General features: G+C 37.0%; 1 protein-coding gene across 1 annotated transcript; it reads left to right on the forward strand.

Moving 5' to 3' along the window:
• Positions 1-1,004: 1,004 nt before the first annotated feature.
• Positions 1,005-20,042, forward strand: LOC121876266 (methionine-R-sulfoxide reductase B1-A-like). The gene is made up of 4 exons (XM_042381301.1): positions 1,005-1,272; positions 5,477-5,619; positions 15,148-15,265; positions 19,295-20,042. The coding sequence occupies exons 1-4, from the start codon at positions 1,137-1,139 to the stop codon at positions 19,348-19,350; spliced, it is 453 nt and encodes a 150-aa protein (XP_042237235.1). The 5' UTR covers positions 1,005-1,136; the 3' UTR covers positions 19,351-20,042.
• Positions 20,043-20,300: the final 258 nt, after the last annotated feature.

The raw sequence follows: 20,300 nt of genomic DNA on the forward strand, positions 1-20,300 counted from the left end.
TCTTAGCAGTTTAAAGACTTCGATATCTTTTGAACTGCCCCCTCTAGAGTCCCAGCCAGGGTTGCTACTCCATCCCTAGACAGGTGCACCCCATCCCTAGCATAAAGGTCCCTTCTGCCATAGAAGTTGTCCCAGTTGTCAATGAATGGGACTGATATTGACTTGCAATATCTGTCAAGACAGTCGTTGACACCAACTGCCCTTGACAACCATTCACTGCCAACTCTCCTTCTAGGCAGGACACCGCATATGATAGGGATCCCTCCCTTAGTCCTAATACGATCTATGGCTGCCTTGAACTTATCAAGAAGTTCCTCGCTCCTACACCGGCCAATATCATTGCCTCCTGCACTGAGGCAGATAATGGGTTTGTTCCCATTACCAGACAAGATATTGTCCATCCTGTCAATTATATCCCCCACCCCAGCTCCTGGCAAACACACCCTCATCCTATTTTTGTTTTTACCACAAAAGGCCCTGTCAGGCAAATAAATTATTGGGTCTTATAAGAAGGTCGTTCAGATATCTAGACGGTCCGTCCCTCGTGACTATCTTCAGGAGTGAAGTGCTTCCCCATCTGGAGTACTGTCACCCCATCTGGTCCCCGAGATATGCTAGGGACTGTCAGTTGGTTGAAAATGTTCAAAGGAGGGCCACCAGACTGGTGCCTGCACTTCGGCACCTCAGCTACCCTGAGAGATTGGAGCGCCTGAACTTGCCTAGCTTATACTACAGACGGGCAAGGGGTGACCTAGATGAGGTGTATAAGCATCTCAGGGGGCACTACTCAGTTGAGTGTCCTTACTTGGAGCTGGCGGACGCTCGCCCCACAAGGGGTCACAGCTCAAGATTGAAGAAGCCGCAAGTCTAGAAAACTGTGAGGGCAAACTTTTTCGGAGTGAGAGTTGTAAACTCTTGGAACAATCTACCAGAGAGTGTTGTGACGCCACCGAGTGTGAGCTCTTTCAAGACAAGACTTGACCAACACTGGAGCAGGTTCAGGTACATTCAGGAGCCGGTGCAGGCCCAGTATTTGCCAACAGTGTATAACAGAGACGTGACCGATCACCCGGGCGGCTAGCGAGGATGAAAATAAAGTAAAAACATTAACTGGCGCCCACCCAGCTGCCGTAGCCATGGCTGAGAACAGTGTGAGCCCTCGACAGGAAGCAGCTGGTACATTGCTTGGTGCCACAGTAGCGTCAAAACCCTATAATATGGCATTTTGTTCGTGGTATAAAGAAGAAAAATACCGGGACCACTTTAAGCCAGGTTAGTCAGTTGAATTGTGTTACCTCAGCTTATTTTGTAGCTGTTTAAGTAATTGTTTATTATGTGGTACGACTAATTACCCAAATGTACCCAAAATGTACCCAAAATGTACCCAACTGTAGCCAAATATAGCCGCAATGAGGTCAAATAATGGTCCTACATGAATAGATCGGACTGCTAATCACTTCTCGACTAGTATTTGGTGTCAGAAAGTCACAAAAAATTGGAAAACTTAATTTAATCTGAGTTAATAGATCGAGTGCATGTACCTAACCTAACTTAACCTCGACTAGTATTTGGTGTCACAAAGTCAAAAAAAATTGGAAAACTTAATTTAATCTGAGTTGTGTTAGGTTAGGTTAGGTTAGGTTAGATTAGATTAGATTAGATTAGATTAGATTAGATTAGATTAGGTTAGGTTAGGGTTATTACTTAGTGCTTGGGGGTCCAGGGGCGAAACCCCTGGCTAGGTAATGTTAAGTTTGGTTATATGGTATAAGTCAGCAAGCACAGAGTACCGGGAATTCAGAACACGCAATCGATACAAATATTATGAGGGGAAGACTAAATCACAAACGAGTGATTTCCGACAAAAACGAAGGTCAGATTTGAACTAATTGCATACAAGCCCATCAGAAAACTTTTTTTTTTTTTTTTTTTTTTTCAAATTCCATGGTTGCTGTAATGCACATTTACTGTAACTTCAAGTATGTTTCTTGGTCCATTCAAAGTTAGTAGTGAACCAATCAGCACTTTCCAATCTAGTTCTGTCAATAGCCTAGAATGAGAAAATTTTGTCTCTTCAGTTGCCAGTCTTTAGACCATTTCTCACAAAAACACCTCTTCTCCTTTTTCAACACCCTACATACACCTGCAGCATTTAACCATATACTATTGTAACAACTGAGGTCCAGCCTTTGGGCAGAACTGAATCATATGTGGGCAAATGCCACTCTCCACAAGCCTTCAGTTCAGTTGGACTGACAGGCTGAACTTAGCGTGCATGGGGGAGCTTTAGAGAATGGGCTCTGGTAAAAATTTTACTTGTTGCCTCCCAAAGAATTTTGAGAATTTTATGTTTGCAATCAATATTTTAGACAATTCTAAAACACTTTCCTTCTTTGATGTTTCTCTCGCAAACGACCTAACCAGGGGACTACGCCTCGTGGACTCCTGGCATATACTGTACACATTGTTTGTTTATTAGGGAAATGTCATAGAAGAAGTGTCTTAGAATTGTCTAAACTATTGATTGCAACCATAAAATTCCCCAAATTCTTTGGGTGGCAACAACAGAAATAATATATGTAGTACTGAACATGTACCTGGATTCCTTGGTTCTTTCCTTATAAAGAATATTTTTCTTTTAAGATGATAAAAGAGGTAATGGTGGAGGAGATATTTAACAGAAGGAACTACTTATTGAAATGCACCCAAATTTCTGGAGATGTTATTTGCATGATACAAAATAAGAAAATGGAAATGACAATACACAGAATCTAATCTAACTAACTTAACCCCAAACCTTCCGAACCTTACCTAACTTCCTAGCTCCACCTCCTGGACTACCCCAGCATATTAAGCAGAAAAAATTCACTTTCATAACATTGAGGATAGCTATTCGTTTGTGTTGAGTAAGTTGGTAATACTTTGTGAGACTGATTCGTGGGAAGGAGCCACTTTTGGAGAAAAAGTTCTATAAAAGAAAACTTTTCGGTAAAGGTGGAGTAGATGGTTAACACCAGAATTGGCGGTTAATGCAAGGCATATACTGTACATACATAGGTATAAAGCTAGACGTCAAGCATCGATATATTAATCTTGTATAATAACACTCAAATGTGTGTTTCTTGTCTGTCTGTAACATAACGGGACAGCTCCTCGTGAAATATATTGCCAGACTAGCGAATAAAGTCAGGTCAGGGGAGGGTGGGTCGGGCATGAAAATTGTTGGCGTTAAGTCTCCAAATATAACATTATTACATAAATGGGATTTGTGCATTTGGCCTCTTTAAACCCTACTACAAAACACCCTTAAATGGGGGTTGAATAATATAGTTGGCAACTGAAAGTACCCAATGCCACGTTGCTATTAATTTTTGTTGTTGTTATAATTTTGGGTTACCCGATTAGGAAAGTGACAACAACACTTCAGGGATCCCCCAGGGTGTTGTCACCAAGTTTCATGAAAATTGGTAAAGCTGTTTTCTCACCTTATGGGGATGTGCTTTGGAACAGGGTCACAAGTGTGTCATAACATGCTTTGGGAAACGTTATACTGTATATGCCATGCGGTGAGAATGCATTGGAATGTTAATGGAAATAGAAGTATGCGTTAGAATTGCTTCTAGAAAAAGGAAAAAAATACAGTACCCATTATGTTGATGTGTAATGTACAAACTTAAAATGGTAATGGTCTCACTGGTGCATATCACATGTGCAAAAATGGAGAAAGGCATAAAAACTGCTGACCAATTGTTTTCAGTTATTAGCATAAAAGACTGGTTGTAGAAATATGAATTTGAAGTAAAAGGTGCCACCTTTGTTACCTCTGTTTACCTGTTGTAATCACTGATGAATACTAGAAGTTACAACAAGAAATGTTTTTGGGTTAAGTCTACAAACCGAAATGGTCTTTCCTCCTTTTATTAAGAAAATACGTAGTTTATGCACAATTAGAGTACAGTATGATATCACCGTAACTAACACTATGAGTGTTAGAAGAGTTGAAGCGAGTTGTAGCGAGCTTCGTGACCACACGTGTGTTGAGAGTCTGGGGATGACTAAAGTCGCTGGTGGATAAACTGATGACTAACTTTGACAATGGTGTACAAAGGTCATTTGAAAGACAAGGAGGTTATGTGACATACTGAACTGTACTTGCTTCAGTATTAAAAAGTATTTACTAGACACTTGTTCATAGTTCAATTACTGTGGGTGTAGTAATTATATATAAACATAATATATGCAGCTGACATTTATATAATCACTACTGTCTGTTAGAGGGGCGCACAGAAAGGACCCAGCCAGGTGCAAGGGTTATGTGGTGGAGTTGGTGATTACTTTTGGCCACGACTGTATACACTGAAGCCCAGACTATACTGCCTACCCTTTTATACCCAAGCATGGTGACACTCACAAGCCCAGGAGTGCCAAAATAGGGGGTTGATTCGGAATTTTTTCAGCATTTAATACAAGCCGCCCCTATCTTTTAATATGCTTTAAAGGCAGGTCATGGACATTAAGCTAAGTGAGGAGCTGGCTGAGATGAAGTTACCAGGAATTATACCTGAATCAATGCAATCAATCTCATGCCAAATTAACAGTCAGCACCTGACAGCTGTCAAATACCCCTACACACACACACACACACACCTCCCTCCCCGGGAAAAAGGCCCACCCACCACTTGGAGACAATGTGAGCATGAGTGGGCTATACTAGCAGTGCTAACAGTGTTTATATGCACAAATTAGAAGGTATTAGTTATAATAGACTGAATTCATTATAAGTATCTATTTAGATTAGTCTGTTAGACTTTGTATTGCAATACAGCACTTATTTTATAAATATGAATATCAGCTATTTATTGCTTATGGAGCTAGGAATTAGAAATTATCAGTCCCTATTAGATTTGCTCAGCATATGATATGTTTGAACAGTAAGCCAACTAATAGTGTTTTTTGTGTGGGTATGATGAGCAATACAGTACCTACTTGATGGGTATGATGAGCAATACAGTACCTACTTGATGGGTATGATGAGCAATACAGTACCTACTTGATGGGTATGATGAGCAATACAGTACCTACTTGATGGGTATGATGAACAATACAGTACCTACTTGATGGGTATGATGAGCAATACAGTACATACTTGATGGGTATGATGAGCAATACAGTACCTACTTGAATAAAGAAAAAATATGATATGGATTATAATCAATAATTATTTGTTCTTATTGTAATCAATTAAATTCACTGTACAGTACAGTATTGTAATAATCATACCAACCCCGGTACAGTACAGTACAGTACACACACACACACACACACACACACACATACGTACGTGCATATACATACTGTACTGTACTCTACTGTATGATCAGAACTAGTTTAGCATTGTTTAAATTAGGGCATAATTTTTTCTTATCTTGGTGCCTGTACAGTACTTGATATTTATCATTAATGTAACTACTTCCAGGCATCTATGTTTGTCGTAAATGTGGGCATGAGTTGTTTTCAAGTAAAATGAAGTACAACCATGGAACACCATGGCCTGCATTTGTAAACACTATAAAGAGTGATTCTGTCCAGAAAAGGAAAGAAAGTAAACTTGCATTGAAGGTACAGTACTGTCATTTATTTTGCTACCCTTAAATCAAGAGGCATGTGATCAGCATCATGGGTGGCCATTTAATGTGAACTAATTATACTGTACTGCAAGTGAATTACATGTCGTTTGTCATAAACTTAGAGAGATTTCTTTGTCTGGCATGAAACTAACCTTATATGGATTTGTTTTATTGTTTTGCTGTTGAATTGCAATTGCTAAATGAACCTGAATGTGAGTGGTTTTTGAAGTGATTAGAAACAAAATTTTTAATTGCTTTATTCAAAATATAAAATTACTGTGGTAACATCTACTGCATTGTATTTTGTTAATTCAGTTTTGCTCTTGTTATAGTATATGGAGCTTTTTCTTATCCCTATACTGTAATTATTACATTTAAGGAACCAAATTATTTATCACTTAAGGAGTTTTGTGACTATTGTACCTGGAATGTATAATACAGTATATAGTACTGTATATAACAAGGCCCTCCTCTTCAGGCTTCATCTTTATACTATGGTAGAAGCTTTACTGAATATTCAAGTATTTGGTGAAGGTTGAACTGTTGACATATACAGCATTTATATTTTCAGGGCAAGATGATAGTTAAATAGTTTGTGTCAGTAGAAGTATATTTATACACAATACATTATAGTAACAGACAAGTGATCACGGGCACGTTCGTGCCCTTGTGAGAGTTTGAACGCTCATAACAGCGTACAGCGAATGTGGGTGTGCCAAGTCCGTAGACTTGCTTGGTTAATTAGGGTTCGCCAAGTCCGTAGACTTGCATCGTTTTCTATCGTAAATAAAATTATTATCTAATGCCTTCCTAAAGAAACCTTCGACATGGGACCAGATTTTTCCACTCTACGAATTTTTTGCGATTTTTCCACCAAGTTTGATGAAAAATGATTGTGCCGTTTCGGCTGCCCAGAACACACACACAAGCAGACACACGCCTAGTCCTATAGTATATTACATGTAAAACAAAGAAAATCGATTTTAAAATTGTCAAGGAATTACATGTTATATCTATCTTCAGGTGAAGGAAATATGTACATGACTTCAAACAATGCAGAAGATACAGTGACCCCTCGGTTAACGTAATTTCGATTAACGAACTGCCTTCCATAAGGATCTTCAATTCGGTTAACGAAAAAAATTCGGTTAATGAAGTTCTTACGAACCGACCTCAACATGTTTTCGCTTGCACTGACCGGGCAACCAGCTTTAGTATCAGTCCGCCAATACATTAATCGGTTCTAGGGCTTAAATTCCTTACTATTTTAGTAAATATCAAGAATTTATACTATTCAATAATTTTAAAAGTTTAATATTCAATTTTTTGGTTATTACAGGTATTATTATTATTACAGTATTATTGTTTTTGTTTTGTTTTTATTAACCCCCGACCTCGATTTGGGTCAGTGATCTGCGCCCGGGTGGGCTAATCCCAGTATATACAGGTATATATATACTTATATATATATATATATATATATATATATATATATATATATATATATATATATATATATATATATATATATATATATATATATATACAGTATATATATATATATATATATATATATATATATATATATATATATATATATAGAGAGAGAGAGAGAGAGAGAGAGAGAGAGAGAGAGAGAGAGGACCTTAGCTTTTGTCCTTATTCAAGACATCTTTAGTAGAGGCAACTGAATTACAAAGACTGAGAGAGAACTTATGTACACAGGGTGACCTTACAAAACATTAGGTCAGGTCAAAAAACATGACATCCACTAATCCACACACCAACCACACAGCAAACATAAGAAGAGATTATAAGAACGGGCCACAGAACTAGTCAATTCACGTCTGGTAAAAAATATGAGACCCACTAATCATCTATCATACATCTACCTTACATGCTTTCAAAGCATTTTTAACCTTGGGCCACTGACAAATAAATTTGTGTAACATATTATCAGTTTTGTACTGACCGTCACTAAGGTTTAAAGAATACATTTCTCTAATCAAACTTGCTTCAACTAGATGTCTTTCTGTGACACATGATGATTTATACACTTCTAAATTGTTTTCCCAATAGATGGGATGATTATTGTTCCTTATGTGAACGAACAGTGCACTGCTTTCAGATGCTGTTCTGATATTGTACTTGTGTTGTTTAATTCTGAGTTGCAATGCTTTCCCAGTCTGACCTACATAATTTCCATTACAATTGCTACATTGAATACAGTAAACACTTCCATTTACATTCAAGGTTGGGCTATTCTTAATTAATATATTAGTAATAGTTGAGATATACTTAAAAACAACATTAATGTTTAATAATTTAAGGGACTGAACTAATGGGACAAATTCATTGCGATAAGGTAGAGTCAAAATATTCTTAAATGTAGGAACTTGCCGAGTTTGAGTAGAATAAAAGGATTGTTTAGCCCTTTTAAAACAATGAAGGGTACCCAAGTTTTTGTGCAATGGACTGAATGTGTTGCATTTCTTCTTCAATAAATTCAGGGTCACAAATATGCAAACATCTCAAAAACATAGCAGAAAAAACTGACATTTTGGTAGACTCATGGTGGCTCGATAAAAAAAAAATGTATGAAACTGTCTACCTGTGTAGGCTTTCTGTACACCTTAGATTTATAGTTATGAGTATTTTTCATGATAAGCATATCAAGAAATGGAAGGGATCCATTTATCTCTCTTTCAATTTTGAAGGTAATCCTAGAGACAAGATAATTAAGCTTGTCTGAAAATTCTATTGGGTCACTGTTTCTAGGCCATAGACAAAGCACATCATCTACATATCTATACCATGGAGGAATAAAGTCACCTATGTTGGGTCGTAATCTAGCTTCAAGAAACTCCATATAAATACAGTGTATCATAGCCCAAGTTCTTTTATACAGCTAAAATCGCTTAATTTAAGAGAAAAGAAGTACAGGTAATAGAATGACAAAATACAGTAAATGAAAGTAAAAAAATAAGTCATTAGGTAAATAGAATACAGTTACTGTAAATTTAAATTTTAACTGCATTCATATCGGTGGATGTTCGTAACTCGGGGACCTCCTGTAAAGGCTGCTATACCTGTACGTACATGTACTGCACTGTATATCAGCCTCTTCATATGGTTCTCTTAACTCCTTCTGTTTGGGAATGTCACTTTTAAAATTTTATTTGGCTTACATCAGACGATTTTATTCAGCACAGAGGGGATCCCAATTACAAGTGGTTAAAGGGTCCTGCTCGGTGGCTTGTGAGTACAGATTATGTGATTACACTGTACTGTACAGTGCAGGTATTTTAGTTTGTACTCCTGCCTAATAATACAACTTATATCTATTGTGGGCTCTCAGTGACTGTACTGTGACTTTTATACTGTACTGTATTATAAAGTGTTTTATGTTTGTGATTTTTATTTTTATTGTGGCCTCTAGGACCAAACATAATTATTGTACTTACTGTTATAAAAAGTTTATTGAAAGGTATTCAGTAAAATTGTCAGACAAGTTCACATTGATTCATCATACAGTATACATAGACAGTACAGGTTAAACAGTAATTGGTGCCACCAAGGATATGGCAGCCCAACAAAGCCACCTTTATGTTATAACCTCAAGGTCCTCTGCACTTATGTTATGAGTCACTTTTTACTCTGAAAAATTCTCATGTTTACCAGAGACGGAAATCTAATAAGATTATGAGTTTAAAGTTTCTGTTTATTGTTTAAGTGAATAAGGAATAAAATGATGAAGTGTGAATTAAGAGAAGAAAAATACTAACAATTAGCATATGCATTGTTGAGACTGAAGGCAGGCACAGCCCACACAGGAGCAGTTTTTCACTTGAAATATTGTTTGTTAAAATGAGTAGAGGATCGTTTATTGATTTTTAATACCTGTGCCCTAAGACATGAGAGTTGTTAAACTGAATTCTCATTACAATATTTGGTTATTTACCTAATGGCCACCCACTAGAGATGGTCATGCCACAGGAAGGAGGCCATTGGCCTCTGTAGGATCCCAGCATTGTTCTTGATAATTTTGTCAAGTGTTCTTTTGAAGCCCGGTACTGTTCACGATTCCACAGATTGGCTGTTAGACAGTTCCATAGGTCTACCACCCTCTATGTGAAGAAGTACAGAATTTCCTAATGTTCATTTTGTGTGGTGTGTGACATCACAAAGAAAGGGGTTGGGTTCCTGTTTTCCATCCCTTTCAGGATTTTGAAAGTTTCAAAGAGATCTGCCCTATTATACAGTACAGTACCTTGTCTTAAGGATTGTTATCCCTAAGGCCCTCAGTCTACTTGGATAATCAATATGACATAGTTCCGGAATCATCTTAACTGCTTTGTGCTGCACCTTTTCTAGGGATGTTAGGTTTTTTTTTAAAGTAGAGTTCCCTTACCTGTATACAGTAATCCAGACTGGGCCATAAATGAAATTTGTACAGTTGAAAAAACACTTTTATACCTGTACATGTATTTGCATTTGAAGGTATGCTGGGTATTTATTAAGCAGGACCTTAGTGTACATATTATGATTTATTAAATATTAAGTACAATATATGAGTATGTCAACAGTCCAGCCTTACCCATTTTTTTCTATACCATGTACAGCTAATTCACATTAATAGAATGGAAATTGGAATGTGGGACTTAGAATCTAATTGCAAGAAGAGCAAAGTCACTGTTAGGAACAATCAACTCTCATTTTGCCAGAATTTTTATTTCTGCCTCATCGTGGAAATAGTGTATAGTACAGTATTGTAATCATGAGTTTATATATCCAGGCTCACTTTAACGAGGATTACAGAAACAATCCCACTAGTGGATAGCTGTTGATATAGGATGAAGTAAGAACTCATTTAATGATTAAACAAGCTTAAATGAATTCCTTTCACAACATATCGAAAAAGACAATGTAAAAGGATACTTTTCAAATGCAATTAACATAATGGGACAGTAGACATTTATGACAGGCAGTGGGACTCAATTTAAAGAAACTAGAATTAGTAGAGTACTTTGAACTGTCAAAGCTGATTTCTTTGTAGTAAGAGTTGTGAACTTTTGGAATTACCTGTCTGATAATATTGTAACACAACCCATGTGTGTGTGTGTGTGCTGTATTTGCCAACACTGTGCAGCAGAAAGCTGACTGACTTCTCAACTGACTGACAAATGGTAAAGAGGATAAAGTAAAGTAATATTGTGATATGGTATATGCATTGGGGTTCACATACAATAAAAAAATATATATATATTAAAACTTACTTATGGTGGCACCTGCCATAGAAAATTTAAATTCCTACAAATATGGAAACTATACAAGCAAAGATTGTTCACTTCTTATTTTAACCATGATGAGGTCGTGTAGGGTAACTTACAAATTGCTGGAGGTAATGGTGCTGGGAGTTTGGGTTGAAGAGGATTTGGGTGGTGTGGGTGAAAGTTTGGGAGTGCTACTAGGACTGGCTGTGGGGAATAGCAGAGAAAATGGAGTCACTCACTTCATAATTTTCTCCATTTGAGAACCTCACAAAATTGGGCTTCTCTGGTTATACCTCAGATATGATTACTTCTGGTTATTGACATATTGTATAAGTTTATAAGAGCACAATTTACTAAGATGACAAAAAATACTCTATTATCAACAGTTGATCATAACATTATTGTTGATGTGAATTACTGAGAGAACAAAGCTTGGGGTCCTCGTTTCCTCAAAAACTGAGGAAAGTGTAGCTGTCATGTGGATTGGGCCAGCTCACTTGTTGTAGAAAACTGAATAAATATTCCCAAGCTAAGTTGTTCTGGTAAAAATTTTGCACAAATACTGTACAGCATAAACAAAAGTTAACTTATTGGAATATTCCGAACATCCAGTATATGAAGGGTTTACTGTGCAGTACAGTACAGTACACAAAAATGCAACATCTTTGTTCCTTAGAACTGGGTATATAGAAATATACTGTACTCTATAAGGATAGGTAACATGGACAGTGGCAGTGCAGTTAATGAGGGTTGATGTGATAACTATGTACAGTATTATTAAGACTCGGCTGTATCAAGACATTAATAACAACATATACTTAACTTAAATTGCTCTTTTTTTTTAATATTAATATACTGTAGTACTATAAAATAAATCTTTTAGTACCATTTACAGTATTGTACAACATGAAATGTATCTTGCATTAGATTTTAGTCCCATTTCCTGTTATTTAAGAAGGTAAGGGCTTATGAATTGGTGTGCTTAATGAATAGGGGATTGCAGGTGTGTACGTATGTGTAGAGTGTGGTTACCAGTTGTTCTCCAGCCGGGCTAAGTATGAGCACACCACTCCCTGGCCATCATTCACTGACACCATCTATAAGGACTCTGTGAGCAAGGCTCCTGAAGAGGGTCGACCAGGTGCATTCAAGGTTAGATATCATTTTATATTTTAGTACTGTACTATAATAGGTTATACTTTTGAAAATAGCGTTTAAGAATTTATGTTTGGATGAATTTTTGCATATTTCTTAAAATTTTGGAGAAAACTATTACCCAGATTTCAGACTGCTGTGGCCTTTAGTTTATGAGATAAACATCACTGAAATTTGACCAGAACTTGATGATTTTATAAGATGAAGTACACAATTATTCTCAAAATTGACTTTTACAAAGCTGTTGCTCTTCTGGTTTTAAAGATCTTGAAGAGAGCTGCCCTTTCTTCCTTATAGATTTATTGAGAAATATAAGACAAAGGTGTTATCACATTGACCTTTGACCTGACTTAAGCCGAATGATGTAATCTGCGACTTTCTTTGAATTTTAGTGTAAGGAAACAAACTTCTTTTCATAGTACTGTAATAACATGATGGACACACTAATATTACAATATACTGTACTGTATTGAACTGTACTTTGTGCTTTGCTTACTTGGATAATCACAGTTCTAAATAAACCTTCATTTTATTAGAACATTTGCTGGGGTGTTCCCTCATTTCAAGCACAGGAAGAAACATGAAATTGGTGTATCCACAGGGATTAAGACATTTGCCCTTGCTGATTTTGGGGCAAGTCATCCAATATTGTACCAGTGTACCATGGAGACCATCTGGCACTGAAGTCTTCTAGAAAAATGGATAAATCCTTCATTTTTGACCTGGAAATTCCCCAGAAAAATTGTCATAATTTCTTAAGTGTTAGAATGCCCAACCTTAAATCTTCATCAAAATATAGCCAGGTGTATATGCTACATTACACTATACAGCTACTCCCCGACTCACGACCTACTCAACTTACGACCACCCGGACATACGACCACCTCAGTCATACCAAAATTTTGTCAAATTACGTATTTTCAAGTTCCAACATCAGTGATTGCGCTGTGTACTGACAAAATTTTCGTTTGTAATTCACTTTAAAATGGCTGGCAAGCTTAAAAGTGAGAGTTTTGTGGTGCTGAGAAGAAAAAGAGACACCCATTTTAGATTTGCTGATATATCATTTAAGCATTTTCGACTTTCGACCATTTCGACTTACGACCTGGATTTGGGTCCCTAACCCCGTCGTAAGTCAGGGAGGAGCTGTATATAATTCAGGCACATTAGATTAGACATTCAACATTTGCACCATTCGTAGCACGAAGTAAGTCACAACGGTTCTCAATTTCCCTCCACATATTTTTTAACATCTCATGGTTATGGAGACCACAGCCGCTGTGATGTACTCGTTCAGATGAACAATGTCCTGCACCTTTGTGGAGTACATTTTGGACTTGACATAACTCCAAAGAAAAAAAAATCAAGCTTGGTAAGGTCAGGAAATCTTGGTGGCCAGGAAACGAGTCCGTCCCTACCCAGCCAGCGATCTGATACCCAAGCATTAAGGAAGTAGTGGATGTCATGGGGCCAGTGGGAGGAGCCCAAATCCTGCTGGAATATGAGATTCGGTTGGCAGTCCTCTACTTGCGGTGCCACAAACAGCTGAAGCATGTCTTAGGTACAGTCGCTCAAAAAGGTATCTGAAAAGTGGGGTCCAGTGGATGTCAAAACGAACAATACAACCCCTGTTGTCTGGGCAGTTTATCTTTATAATTACAAGTAGGGTATCCATCGGCATGTAAACTGTAAACATTGCATAACAGCCATACCTGTATGAAAGCAGTATAATCACCATACATAGCGTATTTGATGCCCAATGTGAAACACAATATCGACGACAGTGTAGAGTTGCCATATTGCTATGAACCCAAACTATGTATTCTGGATGCGGGAAGTGATTACACCAAATATTAATTCAATGAACATGAGATGCCATTACTGTTTACCTTACCTATTAATATAACATACCCTGATATATAATACATACCCTGATATATAATACATACATGCATACCAAATGCTATACGTATATGGATACAGTCAACATAAGCATTTAGTTGATGTTGTTGTTGTTGAGCAGAGGAAAATTTAAGCATTACCATGCACATATTGTTGACTGTATGTGTCTAACGTAGATAATGTCTTTTTAGACTCTCATTCTCCATTAATATAACCATATTAATTATATTCATATGAAACACGTTAATGACAAGCGGCAGGAGACGTTTTATATGGCAGCCATTGTGGTCCTCTACCATTTCCCCAAAACAAACGTCCGATGTGTCATATTGTCATGAACAATATTTTTCAGATACTTTTTGAGCGACTGTACACAAGGTCTGTCACAATGAGCCGACAGTCCTGTAGTGTAACATAAGACCACACCAAACGTTAACTTTTGGACTGCCTCTTTCGTCCTTGTGGCTTCTCCACTCCACAGATGCAGCAATTGTCTATTAACGAGCCCACATGTTTGAAATGTTGCTTCATCGGAAAACATGACCCAGTTCAGGTACTCAAGTGGTGTTGTCTGAGCTGCTAAATCAGTTGAAACTTATATGCATAGAGCTGCAGCCATGTTTGCACTACTTTATGCAATGTTGAACATGGAATTTGCAATTTGGTACTGCACAGCGGATGGTCTTTCTTGGGCTTCTGTGGGATGCAGCATGTATACGTTCAACATCCTCCTGCAATGTTCTGGACTTTCCTCCACCATGCTGTTTTAGAACACTGCCAGTTTCCTCTAATTGTTTCATCCATGCGTACAGGTCTCTTTGAGTCTGTGGTTCCTTGCCAAATGGTGTACAGAATTGTTATTGCACCGGGGTAGATGACTTCAGTTTGGCCATACATAACACATATTTCGTCTTTTCTTGTGGGGTCATCATGTTTCAATCTGAAACACAAAAAATCCTTAAGCACAGAAACTTAAATTAGGCTAGGCTGGGCTTGGCTTCAGTGTTGTTTCATTTCAATGTGGACACCCTGTACAGTATTTAGAAAAATATGGAACAAAGTATTTTTTTGCTATATACTATAACTACAGATACAAGGCTTTTAGAAATGAGAACTTTTAAAATTGTGAACCCTTCAATTTATGGTCATGCTATTTTGACAGTACAGTATATGAATATTATCTTTTTCAGGTATTGTGTGGAAAGTGTGGCAATGGCTTAGGCCATGAATTTTTGAAGGATGGCCCTGATGGAAAGAGTTCACGTTTCTGAATATTTTCACACTCCCTCAAATTTGTATCTAAAGAAGGTGAGAAAATTAATTTTTCTTTGTGCTATTCATACTTTTTTAATTAATATTAAAGTAGTAAACCCTCCCAATACTGAACTACAGGAATTCATGCAAGCCTTGTCCATTATTGGGAGGATTGGTCATTCCCCACCATTAAAATGCATATCTTATGAGGTAATGAATGTTGTACAGCACAGTAAGCCCTTCCTCCAACCCTGGGTTTAGGTTCCTCAAAAACGGTGTGTTAGGCAAATTCACTTTGGAGAAACATAATATCTAATGAGATTAATAGGAATAGGGGAACACAGCTGCATAAATTCTGTGATCATTATGTTGTACACATTTAAGCAATATTTAATAAAACATGTACTAATATTCCAAAAAAAAAAACAATAATTAAAAAATAAAAAAACACTGCACACTTACATTTGTGAAAGACTGAAACATAACACCCAGTGACTACTGAGGTGGGCTTTAGCTCTTCAGCCTTACAACCTGAAAATTGAACTTATCTGTGGGCAGAATATTGTGCTGGCAAATGCTCTCTCCCGAGCCTAGCCTTTACCAGTGCTCAAGTCTTTAGATGTAACGTGCTCCTATTATGTGGGCTACCGGTAATCCCTGTAAAAAAATATAAATAAATAAATAGAATAAAGCTGTTGTGGTGGTGGTCAAGGCCACCCATTGGTGTGAATCAGGTGTGTTGTTACAAATTACGTCTAGGATTTTACCTATAACTTTAGCAGTTCTGAAAAGTCGATTACAGGGGGTCCCCGACTTATGAATGTGGTTAAACTTAAATTTACAGTATTCTACTTACCTGATGACTTATTTTTATACTTTCATTTACTGTATTTTGTCATTCTGTTTCTTGTTTTTTTCTTAAATTAAGTGATTTTAGATGTATATAAGGACTATATACAGGTAGTGGGATTTTAAACATTGTTCTGTAAGTATGTTGGGCACATAGCATGTGTTTCGACTTACACACATCTTTTACTTAAGAACGTCCTCAGGAACAGAACACGTTTGTAACCCAGGGACCCCCTGTATTATTATAGGAATATTCACCTTGTATTATGAAATACAGTAGACCCTTGCCATTCGTGAGGGATAGGTTCCCAAAAATGGCGCGAATTGGCAAAACCGCGAAAAGCAACTTGTACTACCTTAGTGCACTACTGTATACCTATACCAACAACTGACCAGCCACACAGGACTCCTCCCCCCTTTTTAACTTTTCTAATAATGAAACTTTCTTTGTCAGGGTCATCACTGACTTCTGCCTTTTACATTTCATTCCACTAGCATCACTAGCACTGATACTAGCCAGTCTTTTAGGGGTCATTTCACACAGAAACACTAAAGTTTTGAGAGTACAACACAAGATGTTGCAAGGGGTGACTCGTGCTGTGGGAAAAGGTTTGCAAGCTATCCACCATTGCCACCATCTGGTTATCGCAAATTGTCGATATTGCAAATCGCAAACTCGCGAATGGCAAGGGTCTGCTGTATATTAAGATGAATTAATTACAGGAGCATAATATGAATTATATTAAGATACTGTACAAAAGTACGTTTGGGTGTGTAGCCCGGGAGAGGAGTTGGCGGGTGGCAGAGGAGGGAGAAGAGTAACTCACCTCCCGTGCTCATCAATCCCTTTTTTTTATCTGGAAATGGGAAAATAGATGAAATATTAAAGAAATATAGAAATTTTGCATCTAGAATATAACTATGTATTATAACTAATTATATGAAATATTAGGGATTTATGTGAGTCCTGAGAGGGACATTCCTGGACTGGGGTGAGGATGACTTATGTCACTTCATCCCTTTGAGATGTATTAATGTTTTTTTGTATCTCAATAAACGTATCAATCAATCAATCCCTTTATAACAGTACTATGCAGTTTTACCTACTCCCATATTATCTTGGTTCATTTAGTGCCGGATTGATAAAACATTATAAAAAAATAATTAATTTTCCTCCCAAAATCCCACACTCAACATAAGAATGGAGGAAACTGCAGCGGACCTATTGGCCCATACTGAGTTATTGTACCATAGTATATTCTCAGTTTCTTGCTTTGAACAGTAATAGCTGATCGGTCCTGCTTACCACAGGATGTCTTGAACATTCAGTAAATAATATTGTAGCACATTTTTCAGAACTAAATAAATATTATAGTAGTGTACAGTATAATGTGTCTCCATATGGCCCTGGTTTATTCACTGATCAGTTGTCTATGTGCAAAAGTAGCCATATCGAGCCATCATGTATCAGTTAATTTTAAAATAAAACTTTGAAATTAAAATCTTAAAAGACAATGGTTTAGTAGTACTGTTAATGTGTTTGTCACATCACCTCATCCCTTGTCTCGTCATCTCACCCCTCGAATATTCAGTTCACCTCGCAGTGACTCGTTTGTTTATTACTGCAAATAAATCGTTGTAGGTGTGCATACTCCATGTATATGCTGATAACCATATAGGAAAAAAAAACAAGAAGTTCCCAAGCGCTTTCGTGTACAGTATTTTCTCGATTTAACGAGCTAATTCGAGCCACCCATTTCCATTAAATCAAAATTTCCGCTAAATCAAATTTCCATTAATTTCGCTCAATTTAGCGAACTAGTTCACTAAATCGAGTGTGATTCCGTTAAATTCTGTGCCAAATGCGCCGCTTGGGTTTCATTTACATCCTCTCAATCTGTGTCCTGCTGCCACCGCATGTGTTGTTCACTGTTACATCTTGGTCAACTAACTATTGTACTTAGACATCATGCCGAAAGTCTCAGAAGTCTCGGAAAGGAAGTGGTGTGGGGGACAAAGTCAAAAGAGTGCAGCTATCAATTGAAAAAAGTTTGGAAATTATAGAAAAAATTGGAAACAACACCAAACCCCCCGGTTTAAGGTAAGCTATGAATAATGTTTCTATGTACATATGTGTCTGAGGCGTCTTCATAGTTGTGGGCGTATTAACGGAATTAATCTCGATTTAGCGAATTGGTTCACTAAATCAGGTGAAAAATAATGGAAAAAATTTCTTCCGCTAACCGAGAGTTCGTTATACAGGTGCTCCTCTACTTACGAACGAGTTACGTTCCTGAGGCTTGTTTGTAAGTCCAACTTTACTCTTGTAGATACCAAACATATTGTAAAAAATGAAAAGATTATGGATATTTAGTACAGCTATACCCTTTAATACAGCCTTAAAACCTGGCTCACTCTTCTCCTCTTAGGTAGTGTTTGTTCTATCTGGAATTTTCTTCAAAATAATCCAGTCTCATCCACACTAAACACCTGTTCTGGCAGGTAACCCCCCCTCAGTGATGTTTGTATCTGTGAAAGTTTGTAAGTTGAACGTTCTTAAGTAGAGGCGCACCTGTATTGGATTCCGTTAAGTTGAGAGTATCCTGTACTTACCGGTAACAGGTGAATTACACAAAAGCGCTTGGGAACTTTGGGTTTTCTATTTTCCTATGTGGTTATCAGCATATTATTTATAACTGTATTATTTGCTTTATTATTACTGCATGTACATTTAGAAAATATTTTTTGTTTGCACATACAAATAAATAATAATGAGAAAATCCTCTCACAAATAATCAGAAATAAATGTATGTATATTAAAAATGTTGAGTCTACCTTCAAGTCTACTCCGTGCTTTGTTATTTATTATTTGTTAAAGGATTTTCTCATTATTTATTTGTATGTGCTTTGTGTGTGTGTGTGTGTAGACACACACACACACACACACACATATTTACAATACAAGTAAAGGAAATTACTGTCTCTAGAATGAATGGCTCCCTGTTCTGGCTTCAAAAATGCCAGCAACTTTAAAACTACCCTTAGACATTCTTGGGTACATCCAGGGTGTCATCCCCGAATAATCTAAGTCCACAAATTTGAAGGGCATGCTGTACTGTAAATTTCAAGTTTATTCCTATTCATAAGTCGGGGAACCCCTGTATTTGGATATATGTAATTGATAGGGCAATTAATTTCTTTTAGTTCAGTTTCATTTTCCTCTTCCATATCCAGAGGGAGACGAGAATCAGATCAAGAATGGTAATGCACAAAGCAATGGAAATTCCTGAGGGCCAAAAGGAAATTGTGAGAAGTCAAGGACGGCCTCCACTAACCAAGAAAATTGCAACCTGTTTTAGAATTCGTAGGTCAGAGTTGAAAGTTATATGAACTATGATTTTTATTTATTAGGAACTAATCAAAGTCTGATGAAATTGCTCGAAGTAAATGTTGTTAATATTAGTAATAAATTGAACTTCCCCATTATTATGGAATTTATAATATTTTAAGTTTCAATTTGTTTAGAATGTGTACATTCTATCTGTAAGTGCACTGTATTTTGATACAAATCTCAATTTAGGATCATATCAGTTTTCAGGGAATCTCAGTACAGTATTGTAGCATTAGATGTTGATCATTTAATGAGTTATTTTTTGGGGGAGCTCTGAATAAATTTTTTTTAATGAGTTATGTGAATTAGTGTCATGAAGCTTTAAAGATAAACTTGATGTCAAGGTCTCTATGGTGGATGTCTTGCCTAAACCACATAACTTACTTCCTTGTCTGTTTTCACAAGTTACAAAATTGTTAGTAGACAGCTTTTGTGTGTTACCTTATTTTGTACATATCTGATCATAACATCAGCTGGCCATGAAAATATTTAAATAATTGATATTTAACCTTAAAAAGTAACTCATTAAATGAATAAGATGTTTAATCTTGTCATATACTTCAAAATAATAAAGGAATTACGTTAATAGAATATGATCTATTCTTGCCTGATGGCATCTCATATCTGAAGTAATTTCTCGCCTCTTCCCATGGTATTCTTGGCCTACCCTTAACTATACTACTCCCTTCTGCATTCAAACTCCTGTGTTTCTTGACCCAATTGGACTTCTGTATTCTCTCCACAAGTCCAAACCATCCCAGCCTCAGTCAATCAGAGTACTGTCCTCATCTGCTTTGGCCCGCCTCCACATTGACCACACACGGGTGGTGCCATTGACTGTTTAACACC

Source organism: Homarus americanus, unplaced genomic scaffold (assembly GCF_018991925.1).
Source record: "Homarus americanus isolate GMGI-L3 unplaced genomic scaffold, GMGI_Hamer_2.0 scaffold34921, whole genome shotgun sequence".
Taxonomy (NCBI): Eukaryota; Metazoa; Arthropoda; class Malacostraca; order Decapoda; family Nephropidae; genus Homarus; species Homarus americanus.